Source organism: Cyprinus carpio, chromosome A23, assembly GCF_018340385.1.
Source record: "Cyprinus carpio isolate SPL01 chromosome A23, ASM1834038v1, whole genome shotgun sequence".
Lineage (NCBI taxonomy): Eukaryota > Metazoa > Chordata > Actinopteri > Cypriniformes > Cyprinidae > Cyprinus > Cyprinus carpio.
Genome location: NC_056594.1, coordinates 7,583,172 through 7,598,520, shown reverse-complemented (window position 1 = coordinate 7,598,520; position 15,349 = coordinate 7,583,172). Strand labels below are relative to the sequence as shown.

The following is a 15,349-nucleotide window of genomic DNA, read 5'->3' as shown; positions in this document are numbered from 1 at the left end:
TGTTATTTTGTACGAGATCATGCGAGAGGAATGTGCATACTAATGTGTTTGGTTACTGCCCATCACCCACAATCCCTTGCAGCTCACTTGTTCTCCAGTCTCAGTGTTATCAGCAGATAGTTAGCTTATCTGTTGTTTTGGGGAAGCATTTCCTTCTCCCGATCCCGACAGATCCCTCTTCACCACTCCCTTCCCCTCGTCCCGGGACGGAGCGGGGAATGACAACAGGGTTATGAGTAAATGTGCCCGCGTTGGACGGTGGAGGAGATACAGAATTTGTGTTTGAGTCATGTTCCTTTTCTCTGTTTCAGATCAACACAGCCTGCATCCCAGCACAGCCCTCCGAGGTGGTAAGACTTTTTCTGTCCTTCCTTTTATCTGTTACATTTTCATTCAATGCATCTCAACATTTATCATTTTTATCATATTTTGTTCTTCTTATATTTATACTATCTCTTTCCCTCTCATTGGATAACTCACTGATTACTTTCTTGTTCTTATTAGTTTATTAACTTTTTCACTCCATTTTTCATTCCCACTATCATTCACTCACATGCTAGTGGTAAAAATTACTTTACTGGTATACTTGTTGTTTGAAAAGCTTTGTTCAAAACTTTTATCGCACTACTGTTCAAAAGTATGGGGTTGGTACAATTTTTTTTATGTTTTTGAAAGAAATCTATTATGCTTACCAAGACAAGGCTGTTTTTTTTTAAATAAAAATGTATTCCTGTGATGTAAAGCTGAATTTTCAGCATCATTACTCCAGTCTTCAGTCTCACATGATTCTTCAGAAATCACTCTAATATGCAGATTTGATGCTCAAGAAACACTTTTTATCATTATCAATGTTGAACATGGTTATTCTGCTAAATATTTTTGTGAGACTGTGATATATTTTTAAATTGAAATATTGTAACATTATAACTGAGTTGTAAAGTTAGGTTGTTAGTGAGTTTCATTCTTTTCTTTTAGTTGAGTTGTGTTGACAGTACACACTGCATGATGCTTCTGGAAGTACTGATGATAAAACAGGACACATGTTTGTGTTGTTGCTCTGTTCATGGTGTTATATCTGTGTTCTCATCTGCTGCAGCGAAGGGGAACGTCCTCCTCTAGACACATTCAGCATCTGGTAAGATGAAAAACTTTTTCCTCTCTTTCATTGTCTCTCACTCTTACTGGCACGTGGCTGTTCCTCTAGATCAGGGATTTTTGGTCAGCCCCTTTGACCTGAAATATCGATTGATATTCGAAGTACCCCCTGAGATTAATATTTCAGTAATATTTAATATTCACATGTGTTCCTCTACACATCTGAGTGGCTTCTTCAGTTCATGAGCTCATTAGTAGTGAATGAAGTCAATGGCAAACATCTTTGAACAGCAATACTTGTGCTCATTTGTTACAAGTGTGATGTCAGAAGTCATAGAGTCAGTATTTAATTTTCTGTATCCAGAGATGATCTTTCTGTGGCTCTGACTCAAGTCCACTGTTTAATCAGAAACATTAGTTTTCACTGTCTAAAGAATAAGAAGGTCTATTCTTTATTTTCTTTTGCTGTTAGGCCTCATACAATGCTTTAGTTCTTACAGTGGCATTTAATTTGTTTACATATCGCACATATGCATTTTCTTAAGAGTAGAACAGAAATTAAGAACAAACATTTCTTAAATAAACCGAAAAGACATCTTTTGTAACAAGAGCTGGCACTGTCGTGTCAACTAGACAAAAGTTTATTTAGTTTATTGTGTCCAAACACAATGGTATAATATTATTTTGTCTTTTTCCAGGGCTCAACCAAGTCTCTGACCTACAACAAACAGAGAAACACTCTCCCGAGGTACGTTTGGCTGAAAAGAATCAAAGCTTTTAAAGCATCAAATCTCAAACCATGAAGTTGAGTGATGGCTGCAGAAGTGGTTGAGCATGCTTGAGTTCTGAGACTTTATTTCCTCAGCTAATCTCTACTTATCTCAGATAAGTTACCTCATCTCAGCAGGGTTTTATCCCTTTTGGATTTGATGTGAAAAGTCCAAAATCCCTTTTGGCTGCAGTGTGGTGAGAAGCAGAGAGCTAATATGTGTCAGGGTGTGTGGTTAGTTCAGCTGCACAGCACTGACAGCTCAGCTGTGCTCAATCAAAACCCAGCTGTCCAGTAAAATATCATTTACTGGACTTTCACATGATTCTTTATGATGATTCTAGTGGCTTTGTTTTGGAGAAGCTTTGAAATTCTGGTCAATGCGATAAACCAATAATTAACTTAATTTTAAATTATAAATTGTAAATATAAAATATTGATTGAATTTTTTTTAAATGCTAATTTAGCTGATTTCAGGCATCACAACTTTATAATGGACAGAATAGAAATTAATATTTATTTAGATATTTCCTAATTATTACATTTAACAAATTTAAATCATAAATATTTAACTAAATAACTATAACTACAATAACTAAATATTGTAGAAACTTAATTTTCTGTAAAGTTGCTTTGTAATGATTTGTATCGTAAAAAGCGCTATACAAATAAACTTGAATTGAATAAATGTTAAATGTCAAATATTCAAATTTTGTGTTATTTTATGTGGAACAATAAGACAACAATATGCAGTATAGCATCAGTGTTATTGTTCATCCCTTTTTCTCAGCTGTTTTTCAGTCATCCCTTCTGGTAGCTTTTTCTCTATCTGGTCAAAGCAATTCCAGATGCTTAATTATCTGGGCTAAAAGCTAGTGGACATGGTTTTCGACTTGGTAGACCATCTTGGTCAATGTCGATGTTTGTAGATCATCTTGGACCAGCAACAAACCAGCTACTATATTCCAAAAAACAGCTTAACCACCTTAAACACTCATGAAATTGAAGTTTTGTGGCTTTCAATTGATGTCTATTAGCTTCTCAAGCCATTTCACAGGATATTTAAGCTGGTTTCCCCCTCTCTCTCAGGAGCTTCAGCGTGGATCGGGTGATGGACAGAGTGATGGAGAGGCAATATGATTTCGACCTCACATACATCACGGAGAGGATCATCTCTGTCTTTTTCCCTCCTCTGCTGGAAGAACAGCAGTACCGCCTCAACCTCAGGGAGGTGGCGGCCATGCTCAAGTCCAAACACCAGGACAAGTTTCTGGTAAGTGAATCAGCGTGTATGTACTGCATCTAAGGGAAGTTTACTTAGTTTCATTGTATTAGAAGCATTTTCATTTTCCTCCCACAGTTATTCAATCTGTCTGAGCAAAGGCATGACATCACCCGTTTAAACCCTAAGGTAGGGGCTCCGCTTTTACGGTTTTATGTGTTTATATTGATAGTTGCTTTGCAGCTGAACTTTTAAAGATCTGTTTACACCACCCAAGATTAAAAAGTCTCTGTCTCTCTCAGGTTCATGACTTCGGCTGGCCAGATATGCACGCTCCGCCTCTGGATAAGATCTGTGCCATGTGCAAAGCCATGGAGAACTGGCTGAACTCCGACCCCCAGCATGTGGTCGTTCTGCACTGTAAGGTCAGAGGTCATTGTAGTCTTAGGACAGTTCATGTCATGTCACAGGAATTGACAGAGTACTAAAGAGTGCTGACGAGACCCTTAAGGACCACCCTGCAGAGCTTCACCACAGATGATAACATGAAGCCAGACCTGAGAGGATGTCTAATTTGACAAGCCTTTAGTTTTATGTGAAAAGGAAAAAAAAAACAAAGACTAAGAGATGAGAAAGCACTGATACATATAGAATTGTTTTGGATGTACAGCTGGACTTAAAAGTTTGGGATTTAAATACAGTTTAAACCTGGAAATAAACACAGATTTAAGACTTTTTGTATTTTAAAACAAAGAAATGTTCTTCCACTGAAGCTCAAGATGGATCAGCATCATCAGGTTTTACACAAACCTGCTGTCATTGAAACAAGAAGGGAATATGTCAAAATATATAAGCAACCACGCTTAACACCCTAGCAGCTGCTTGAAAACAAGCTAAAAAAACGATTTATTATGAAAAACCCCAAGATATTGTGAAATGCATTTTCATTTTTCAAAATAACATTCACTCAAACTGTTTGTCTATTCAACAGTGGTCTCAGACTTTCTTACCCAGCGGTGTAGGAAGATCCTGACTGTCTAAATGTCATCATCATTGCAACAGATTTAAAAAGCAAATCATAGCTATAGCAGTTTTATTAATTAGTATTGGTTGTATTTCAGGGCAACAAAGGAAAGACAGGCGTTATCATTGCTGCCTACATGCATTACAGCAAGATATCAGCAGGGTAAGTTCAGCCGTTCTATTTAAATAATTCAACTGAATCTAAATGTTAAAACTGCGATCATATTTATATACTTTTTATTTTTTCCTCTCAATAGCAGTTGTTTTTATTGAAGAACATACAGTTCTTGAAACTTCTGTAATATAAATTGCATTGTGGTTGGTAGAAGTAATATGTCTCTAGGTTTGTGTTTGTCCAAACAAGGAGCTTTGTCATACATAATTACAACAGAAATACTGCAAGAAATATTTGAGTAATTATGGAGAGCCTTCTGGTTAATTAACAAGCATGTCTCTTTGATGTATTTTTTGTTTTCTTATATCTTCAACTGTATTTGTGCACACAGGGCAGATCAGGCCCTCAGCACATTGGCCATGAGGAAGTTTTGTGAAGATAAAGTGTCATCCTCTCTCCAACCCTCTCAGAACAGGTACATCCCTTTTGATTTTTGTCTTTTTGTTCTTTGTAGATCTTTGTGCTCTTTATATACTTTTTGCATGACTCTTCTTTTGCAACATTAACTCTACAGGTATATCTATTACTTTGGAGGGCTGCTCTCGGGGGCCATCAAAATGAACAGCAGTCCACTCTTCCTCCATCATGTCCTCATTATTACTACCATCCTTTATTTGAAGGAGGGGGTTGGTTAGTATTTGTTTGAATTAATTCATTGACTTCATTCATACATAAGCCCTCGATAAGGTCACTGAGGTAATATGTGTCTGTATAAGCACATATGTATTCATTAAAAAAACCTCCCTCACATTCACAAACATTTCAGGTTTGTTTTTAATCTTTTGCAGCGGAGGAGAGAGACACAGGGAGTTTGCCAATTCCTCCTTCATATCTCACTTTTTTTCCTCACTCTCTTGACAGGTTTCTTCCCTTTCCTGAAGATCTATCAGTCCATGCAGCTGGTCTACACATCTGGCATATAGTGAGTGAGGTTTCATTGGAGACATTCACATAATTTAAAGCATAATTAGAGGTGTCTGCTAGGACAGGTATCACTATTACTGCTGCTTAATACTAATAATAAAAGTATTAAGATTTGGCACATAGCTTGGCTCGCAATGTTTGTGCTGCAACTTCTCTAAGCAATCAGACGTATGGTTTTCATAAACCTAGATTATAGAAGGGACCTGGGGCCATATCTAGAGACCAGAATATCATAGAGATTCTGGACTGGACTCTTTTTTCTTTTTTTTTTTACTTTAGTTAGCAACCACCTAGAATGGCCTAGCAATACCTTAGCATTAAGAAGTGGAGTTTTAACCCTTCATATGTTCTTCAGGAAATAAAAAAAAACCTAGTTTAAAGAGTATGTTTGCTATCTTTTTTGTAGTGACCTGCAGGGCTCTGGGAGCAGACGGCTGATTGTTACTATTGAGCCTGCACTGCTGCTGAAAGGAGACATCATGGTATGTGGGGCTATTTTTATCTGACCCTGATATATCACAACTGTCAAAACCATAGGCATTTCCATCACTTTAATCTCTTTCTCTCCCTCTCTGTCACTTTTATGGCCTCCTTTTCTGTCTTTCTTGTAGGTAAAATGTTATCACAGGCAGGTTCAGTCTGCTGAGAGGGACTCTGTGTTTCGACTGCAGTTTCATACGTGCACCATTCATGGAGCTCAGCTCTGGTTCGGCAAAGGGGAACTGGATGAAGCTTGTTCAGGTACATTCTTAGGGGGACAAGTCAAGAATCATATGCCAAGCTCATATATTTTTACAATAAAACCAGAGCCGTCTGTCCAACTCTGACTGCCGTGAGCTGAAATGGCCTTGGGATATCAGCTGAGCTTGGTTTTTTAAGATGTGCTTTTTTATTTCGGTGGTCGGTCTGTGTTCTTTTAGCTGTGCCATAAATTATCACCCTCGTTCCCATTGGGTAACACCTGTGCACCACAGCTGCGTGATTGAGAAGAGATACAGACTTTCATTTGATAATTGATTCTCTATGGGCTTACATACAAGCATGGGAGGCAACTTCAATTGCTTGTAAAACTCTGGGAAAATTCCTAGATATTAATCATCATTATAATCAGAAACATATTTATAAAGTGTGTAGTATGGAGAGGATATTATTATTAATGACAAATATTATTAGCTGGAAAGCGTCTTCTGTTTTCTTAACGATTAACACTCTCAATTCCCATTGTTTCCTGTAGATGACAGATTTCCCTCAGATGCCACAGTGGAGTTTGTGTTTTCATCTGGGCCTGAGATAATCAAAGGTAAACCTTATTTAAACTGCAGATTTAGTTCTTACTAACTGTTTAATTACAGTTTTAGGGACCATGAAATTGTTTGACAAGAACAATTATCTTTCTTGAGCTGACACATAGCATTTCCCATTGAAACAGCAGGTTTCTATCATATCGTGAGGTCTTTAACTGTGTTATAATGCAGATGTACTACTTGGTTGTAATTTTATTGTGTGTGTGTGTCTGTTTGACTCAGGGAGGGCAAGCCAGAGGAATGATCCAGCTGTCAGCGTGGACTATAACACGAATGATCCTGTGGTGCGCTGGGATTCTTATGAGAACTTCAATCAGAGACATCAGGACAGCCTAGAGGGTACAACTATTCATTCATACAACCACATACTGGTGTTTATTCAAGCCTTCAGAGGGAACATACTGAATTTTCCTTTTTTCTTTAGAAATAATGGAGGTTGATACTACTCTTTACAACGTTTACAGTGTATTGTCAGATCAGATTATTGAAACTAAGCGGCAAAAACGAGATTCAGAAATAACCATGGTTATGACATCACAACCATGAGCACATTAATAATTGGTCAGGTTTACATATTAACACCTTGGCAGATGTGTTTTTTTTTTTTATCATAACCAGTGTTGGATTAACAGCATACAAGTGTCACTTTAGTTAATAACTTGAATACTTGAGTTACTTTATCAAATAAATAATGTATTATGTCCTTTAATGTTGTAAAAAAAATAATAATAAAAATAATGTTGTAATATATGTAACTTGTAGCAGGAAAAAAGAATGTGAATTTGCAACCTTGAATAATATTTTAAGTGGGCTTTAGGGTAATATAAACGTGCAGAATGTAAACCTCTAAATTCTTTCTTGCAATAAACACTGATTAAAAAAACAACTCTCATACATCCCTCTAGATATCGCACACACACGTGGGCCTCTAGATGGCAGCCTGTATGCACAGGTGAAAAAGCCTCATGTCGCAGGCTCCACCTCCCTGCCGTCCACCAATGGGAGCCCAGCAAGGATCTCTGAGGAGCGTCCAAGTCAGCTTCTGTCTGTTAGTACTGATTCTGGACACTCATCTGTGCCACCTGGCCGGCTCGATGAACCGACTCGACAGGCCCCGCCTACTCAGCAAGAGAGGGAGGAGCTTGAGCGTATGCTGGGTGGGATTGAAGGGGATGGAGGGAGGGATCGTGACCGAGAGACAGCCATTTTGGATGACGGTGATTCCTTGCCTCCTGAAAGGACTGGGTCACTGAGGTTAGGCCGTTCATGCTCATGTCGGGTGGGCTACCGATCCCAGCGTTGTGCTGAGCCTGGGTGCGATGGACTCCACCACTTACCCAATGGGTACTGCCTTGATCGTCCCACCACCACTAATGGACACACAGGGGCTCCTTCTTCAGGGATGCCATCCGTCATAGGGCTTTACCAACACCACAGTGCCCATCCTCACCAATCCCTGCCGCCACCAGATCTGCTTTGGGACCGTCAACAAGGTTCACAGCACTATCTTCATCGCACTTGCACAGAGGGACCATCACGCCACCTGTGTCCATATCCATCTCAAGAGATCAGTCCACCTCCACATAGTCTGTCTCCCCGACTGCTCTGTAGGGCGGACGAGTACATTCCATACCCCCACCATCACCACAGTCATCCACACCACCCAAAACCCAGCGGACACTACCACGATGTCATGATGATAGATGGCCTAGTACCACCCGGCTGCCCCTGTCGGGACTGCTGTCTACGGCGAGAAGATTTCCACACCCTCCGTTTGGACAGAGAGGAGGGAATACACTGGGAAAGGGAGGCAGAGCTTCACCGGGATACTGGATTAAGACGGGGCAGAGAGGCTGATATGCAAAGAGGGGCGGAGATATGGGACCGGGAGTCGGGGCTAAGAAGGGGCAGAGAAATTCCTCTGCAGTGGGACAGAGACCGAGAAGTAGAACTACAGTGGGAGAGAGAACGAGAGGCAGAATACTGGCACAGAAGGGCTACCGTATCCCCCTACGGGCCTCACGGTCATGAATTACCAGCATTTAACGTCGATCCACTTCCTGCAGGCCATCCTGCATACCCCGAACCCTCCCGGTCCCACTCTCATGCCCATCTGGATCTCAAGTACAGCAGCAGTTCCAGTGGATATCAGACACCACACCAGATGTGCCCCTGCTCCCCCTACCAGCCTTCACCCTCAGAGAGTCGTGGCTATGCCTCAGATTACCAGTCTGAGTCCACGTCCCCTCTTCCACCTCCCTCCACCTCGTGCCCTGGCCCAGTGCACCATGCCAGCGGACCTATAGATAACCAAACAGACTCCCACCCTCAGCAGTACACCTCTGAAACAAATACAGGTGACAAATGACCTTTCTTATTACAGTGTATTGGACTGTCTTTAAATTTGAAGCTTTTGCAAACATGTTGTGATTATCTTATATTAAATTATATTATGCTTTCCCTATCAGACAGCATAGGCTGGCGTAGTCACATTACCCATGGTTCCCTACGGCGGACACATCAAGATCCACATGCCCCTTGTTCAACACCCTCTGATATTTCAGGACCTCCAACACCAGTCCACACAAGCAGCCCTTTGCAATTCCAGGAGAGGTAACTGCATTTATCAATAGATCTGGGGATGCTCCTGCAGAGTTTAGCTCCGACCCTAATGCAACACATCTAAACCACCTGAACCTGAATATCCAACCCTTAAAACACAACTGGGTCAGGGTTACTTGAAAATAACAGCAGGTGTGTTGGAGCAGGGTTGGAACTGACATCTGCAGTCAGGTAGCCCCCCAAGACCACAGATGGCTACTCCTACAGTAGATGAAAATGTTATCTGCTGACTTTTTTCAATATTGTGTTGAATTCTTCTTCCTTTCTCAGTCCTAGCCTGAGTGTCCGTGAGTATGACTCAAGAGAGGTGAACAGTGAAAGCAGCTCGGCCCACTCCCACAACAGGACACATCCACTTGCCCTACAGTCAAACAGTACCAGTCCGGGGTCTCGGCAAACTGTACTTTCTTCCAGTCAAGAGATTCCTGAGATAAACTCCTTTCCTGCCACACCCACCACTGCCCAACAACTCTCTGCCCTGCTTACTACACCTCCCACCCCACAAAGCTCACCAGAGCACTCCGCCCCTTTAACACCTCCATCAGAATCTATCCAACCACAGACAAACAGCTCGCCTACTGCTGCTACAGTGCCACCCAGAGGGGAAATGGTACCACATTCAACTGTTAAACCAGCACCTTCACCAGATCCCTCTTCTCATATCCTGTCCAAGTCCATCCTAGCTCATTCACAGAGCAACGGAGTATCACCATCTCCTGAACCAGACACCACTTCTGCTTCTTCAGTCCCTGCGTCCCCTCAACCACCCACTGGCGAACACGAGAGCTCATCCTCCCCTGAACCCCCAGTCCCCGGATTCGCCACGCTGGGCAGGAAGCTGATGTTGGGCTCTGAAACCTCACTTCCCCCAGGACACAGTACGGACGGCAGCCCCAGCTCCACTCCCACCTTCCCTGTCTCTCCCGCCTGCTGCACCCCATCTCCTCCACCAGGTCTCCACTTAGGGTGCCCAGCCAACTCCGTCCCACAGCCTCCCCTCCCTGAGAAACGCCGCCCATCCGGCCTGCCAGGATCACCCAACGGGAGGTCTGGAATGCTGAGGGGGTCCATGAGTCATCAGCCCTCTGGGCAACACCATGTTACATTCTCACCTTCAGTAGGAGAGCTGACCATGCCCGCTGGACAGGGAGAAGTTGGTGTAGAGGGTGAGATGGGCAGCCGTGTCAGTGTGAAATTTGTGCAGGACAGCTCTCGGTTTTGGTATAAACCTGGCATCTCTAGAGAGCAAGGTGAGAAAACCACTGTTGTCTTTTAACTATATAAAACTAAATGCAGTTTAGAGATATCTTCATAGCCAGCTTCTAATTAGGGCTGGGTAAAGATACTGATTTTCCATTTAATTTTCATTTGAGCAATCTCCATTTGTAAAACTGAAGTGCAGTGTACTGCAAAATAATGTCCAGAGGTGGCTTTCTTTTGAGTTCCCTCCAAAAATATACCCAAATGAATTGGAATCAAATCAGAATTTAACTAGATCAGGAAATGTCTGTCAATACCCAGCATTATTGCTGATTGCTGTATGCAAATGCAGCCATGTCTTATTAGTGGTCCTTGCACTTTTCATAACCCTTAGTATGAGCAAGACTAACAGTGATGCTTACTTTTGTGCTGTAGTGTTTTTGCACATGCTGCAACAGATTGTTGTTCCATATGTTTGGATCTATTTTTTAAATGGCAATGTCTCATTAAACTGTCCTGTCTCTGTTCAACAGCTATTGCAGCACTGAAGGAAAGAGAGCCAGGGACCTTCCTCATCCGAGACAGTAACTCTTTCCAGGGGGCCTACGGTCTGGCCCTGAAAGTTGCCAGCCCACCCCCCAACATCAATAACCATAGCAGCAAAGGTACGCCACATCTGCAGACATTTCCTCACACAAACATTTATCTTGCCTCAGTGTTGCTCCCAAAGCTCTCTGTCTGCACAGGAAACACACGACTGCACCTGAAGTACTCTACCAGAGCTAAACATCGCAGGAATTTAGAGCTAAAGCGGAAGTGTGTCATTTCTGCACCAAACAGAATTACAGTAATAATGACAATTGTCTTTGACTGGACAAACAGATAGTCCTATCCCAGATTCACAGCCTTGGTTGATAAGGTTGTGCTCCATTCAGATTTGAACTGAGAATGTCATTGCCAATTTGAATTTAGGCGGCAAACAGAAAGTAGAAGTGCAATTCAAATTTAAATGTAAATAGAATTAGTGAAATTCAGTGAAATTCATGTGACTAATTTTTAGCTACAAAACCAAAGTCATGACAAACTTTAAATTTTAGCTCTCATTGTCTTGAAAATTTTATAGTCATAATTAATACTGGACCAAGTGCAGTTTATTTTTGTACAATTCAACTAAATGTTTAATTGAGAAAGCATTGAGAATTGCTTCGAAAATGTTTTGTATGACTTTTGCCTTTAAACACTGATGTATGTTTATCTAAATTCAATCAATCACAAATGAAATGCAATATTTCTAAATGTTATCATGTTTTCACATTAGCAGGAGGAGACCCTCTGGAACAGCTGGTTCGACACTTCCTGATTGAGACAGGGCCTCGAGGAGTGAAGATTAAGGGCTGTCAAAATGAGCCCTACTTTGGTGAGCACTTCAGGAATCCTCTATAAAACTCTACAGGGTGGCTCGCCAGACACTGATTAAGCTTAGTCCTGGTTTAAATCAGAGCTTAAATCAATAATTCAACCAGGAATGATAATTGTGTCATCATTTACTTATTCTCGAGTCATTCCAAACCCGTATGACATTTTATTATGAAGATGTTAGACAGAAATTTCTTGCGGTCCTAAACCAAAGTTGGAGTTAATAGAACAGCCAGGCTGAATAAAGTTGTATGCAAGTTGAGCTATGGTTATTGTGAAAATGAGTTTGAACTTTTCTGTGATAACTGAGGGGAGATCGGTTTGCTCTATGCATGCAAGGTATTCAGACAGCAATACTATCCAATCTCCATTATATCTCCATCATGTACTCTAGCAGAGCACTGAATATGCCAAATAGTTCAGAACACTGCTTCATAAAAAGACAGCGTATAACCTTGAGTTGTAGAAGTTGAGATAATGCTCATTTCTTTGATGTAGTGTTGTTTTTCTATAATAGAAAGCCACAAAGTTTTTTATGCTCGTGATCAGTTGCCGTCTGGCTACATTCGGGTGCTTTTGCAATCTGGCACATCAGTTTTAAAGGTAAATAATGTTGAAGTGTTATGAAAGCGAAGTATTGAGGTCCTGTATGTGTTTTGTCATTGGTAGGGAGTCTTTCAGCACTGGTGTATCAGCATTCCATTACACCAATCTCTCTGCCCTGTGACCTCCGCATCCCAGATAAAGGTAAACAGAACGGCACACGTCAACACACCACGCTGAGATATCACTGAATGATGAAAGCACAGACACAACATACACTCACTCTGAGGTTAGAGTTAATGAGGAGTTGTAAGGCAAGATATTAATGCTTTAAAACAAAAAATGACTACAACACAGTATTTTAAGCAGTATTCTGTACTATAGATCCTTACTACATGCTAAACAAAACAGTGCAAATTTTTATGAAGTTTAATTTTTTTCTTTAATTTATTGACTTTACTTCTTTGTGACTGTATTTAATTACACTTTGCCAGATATTTAATTGCTCTGAAAATTAGACTGATTAAAACTGTCAAATATCTTTATCAAAAGAACTGCTCATTAGAATCATGTTTGTGAATCAGACAACACTGTTTGGATGTTGTACATAATTTATAAGTTACAGATGATATACATAATGCATCATCTATTTTTTGTCTTTTTGTCTATTGTATTATTTTGCAGTAGCAGTTATTTTTATTCAAATCAGACTCACAGCTCAACTCAAAAAATATTTACTTTATAATATGCAATATTATACATAGACAAAATGGTAGTGAATGTATATTTTATAATGCAAAATATTATACATACACTGCTATTTAGTACTGTATTATACATACAGTTTCAAAATGTTATATAGAGCTGAATATTATACATACAGCTCCCATTTTTAAAATTCTTTTGAACTTTTGAACTTTCTGTTCATTAAACTATCCTGAAAAATGTTTCACAGTTTCCATAAACATATCAAACAGCACAACTGTTTTCAACATTGATAATAATAATAATAATAATAATAATAATTCTTCAGTAGCAAATTAGTATATTAGAATGGTTTCTAAAGGATCATGTGACACTGAAAACTGGAGTAATGATGCTGAATAAATTTCATTTTAAAATATAATAAAATAGAAAATAATGATTATTTAAATTATTTATGTATTATTTAATATAATATATATTATTTATTATTTAAATTATAATTTATAATAATATTTCACAATATTATTGTTTTACTGTATTTTGGATCAAATAATGCAGCATTGTTGAGTTTAAGAGACTTCTTTCAAAAAAAAAAAAAAAAAAAAACTTTTACTGTAGTGCAAACAGATATGATCACAAGATTTGTATTTAAGCAACTGCCAGTGTTTGAATCTCAGAGACTGGTCTATAAATCATGATGTCACACTCTCAGACCCAATAGGTGAATTCGTGGAGGTTCAGCCTGTGAGTAACATGAGCACAGCTGCAGACCTTCTGAAACAGGGAGCAGGTGAGTGTGAACCAGCACATCTGTCCTCATGTGTTACGTCTTACTGTAACGTCGATAACCTCTGAGTCTCTCCTCAGCCTGCAATGTGCTGTACCTGAACTCAGTTGAGACCGAGTCTCTCACGGGACCCCAAGCTATCACTAAGGCCACAGTAGCCACAATGTCACGCAGCCCTCGGCCCTCTGCGACAGTGGTTCACTTTAAGGTGTCTGCCCAGGGCATTACACTGACAGACAGTCAGCGCAGGTACGCCCACTCATCCCACTTTTTGCCTTTGAAAGTATAATTATATTATTTTTCAGTTTTCTCTGAGCAATAGAAATGTAAGGACAGACTGTTACTGTCACATTGAGTTTGACTATGAGAGGTTTGGGTTTTCAGGGTGTTTTTCAGGAGACATTATCCAATCAACAGCGTGACTTTCAGCAGTGTGGACCCACAAGACAAGAGGTGAGATAGTGGGGGCAAAAATGCGAACTGGAGCATAAGGACTGGTGTACAAGAGTGGCTTAAATATCTACTCTAAAACATGGTTATTTTGTTATAACATTGTTATATTACAATCTGTGTGACTGTTGTTGATCTACCCATGACCGTCCACGCACTTGTTACAACAATATTGGCACATCTTACAACAATATTTAAAGTGTGCAGTGCATTCCACAAACAAAAAAATTACAAACCATTAAGCTTAATGCAAATATACAAAGGAAAATGTGGATATAGGAGGATTTTGTTTTTGTTTTGTTTTTTGTTTTTATTTCGTTTTGTTTTAGATGAAGTTTTGTTTGTTATATATATATATATACATAGTAGCACTGAAATCTAATCAGGTAGTGCATGACTCTGTGTGGGCTGCTCTGTCTGTGTGTGCAGTATGTGCATACATTTTTTTTTTACTCATTTATGTGTGTATATTTTCACCTGTATGTACAACACAGGCTTTGGGGCTTTGTTTGAAATGCAAACCCACCCTGTTCACCAAAACACTTGTCTTTTCTTAAACCATCACTTTGAACCCTGTAAAATTTTGTAAATGCTCTTTCATGCCACACAGCAACCAGTCTTGCATCTAAAGAATTTGAGGTAATAACATTAAACCAGAAGTTACAGAAAAAGAGCATTTTTCATTTGCATGAGCCAAACTTCATTTGCATGAGCCTATGGGCAAACTTAAAGGAATAGTTAACCCAAAAATTTAAATTTGCTGAAAATACTCACCCTTAGGCCAATATTATAGATTGAGTACTCATATTTTAGCCAGAAGCAATGGTTTGAAGTTGTTCTGTTTTAATTATGGATTCATTACACAAACTTGTCATTTATGGGTTAACTATTCCTTTAAAAACAAGGTACAAAATGTGATTTGACAGAGCTCCAAAATGAAGCCCCAAAGCAATGTGTGTGTTACATCCACAGCATACTCTACACAAGTATGTGAATGCAAATACTTCTAGCCACACAAGCTCGATTTGACGCATCATTGCAATTGGAAATGTATCAGAACGGAATTCACGTGCAGCACAAATATGTTACAACCACAAGATTACAATAAATATGC

At 39.8% G+C, this 15,349-nt stretch overlaps 1 protein-coding gene across 1 annotated transcript in view; it reads left to right on the top strand.

Moving 5' to 3' along the window:
• LOC109047946 (tensin-2-like) overlaps positions 1–15,349 on the top strand; it is a 45,994-nt gene that overhangs the window by 29,227 nt on the left and 1,418 nt on the right. Inside the window, exons 4-26 of the mRNA XM_042712861.1 lie at positions 312–350; positions 1,097–1,135; positions 1,794–1,843; positions 2,954–3,137; positions 3,225–3,275; positions 3,389–3,511; positions 4,208–4,272; positions 4,616–4,699; positions 4,799–4,914; positions 5,146–5,206; positions 5,615–5,690; positions 5,820–5,949; positions 6,443–6,508; positions 6,735–6,851; positions 7,418–8,869; positions 8,981–9,125; positions 9,405–10,384; positions 10,868–10,999; positions 11,656–11,751; positions 12,420–12,497; positions 13,711–13,788; positions 13,866–14,034; positions 14,170–14,238. Of these exons, the coding sequence (XP_042568795.1) occupies positions 312–350; positions 1,097–1,135; positions 1,794–1,843; positions 2,954–3,137; positions 3,225–3,275; positions 3,389–3,511; positions 4,208–4,272; positions 4,616–4,699; positions 4,799–4,914; positions 5,146–5,206; positions 5,615–5,690; positions 5,820–5,949; positions 6,443–6,508; positions 6,735–6,851; positions 7,418–8,869; positions 8,981–9,125; positions 9,405–10,384; positions 10,868–10,999; positions 11,656–11,751; positions 12,420–12,497; positions 13,711–13,788; positions 13,866–14,034; positions 14,170–14,238 (4,400 nt within the window). The remainder of the gene's footprint in view (positions 1–311; positions 351–1,096; positions 1,136–1,793; positions 1,844–2,953; positions 3,138–3,224; positions 3,276–3,388; positions 3,512–4,207; positions 4,273–4,615; positions 4,700–4,798; positions 4,915–5,145; positions 5,207–5,614; positions 5,691–5,819; positions 5,950–6,442; positions 6,509–6,734; positions 6,852–7,417; positions 8,870–8,980; positions 9,126–9,404; positions 10,385–10,867; positions 11,000–11,655; positions 11,752–12,419; positions 12,498–13,710; positions 13,789–13,865; positions 14,035–14,169; positions 14,239–15,349) is intronic.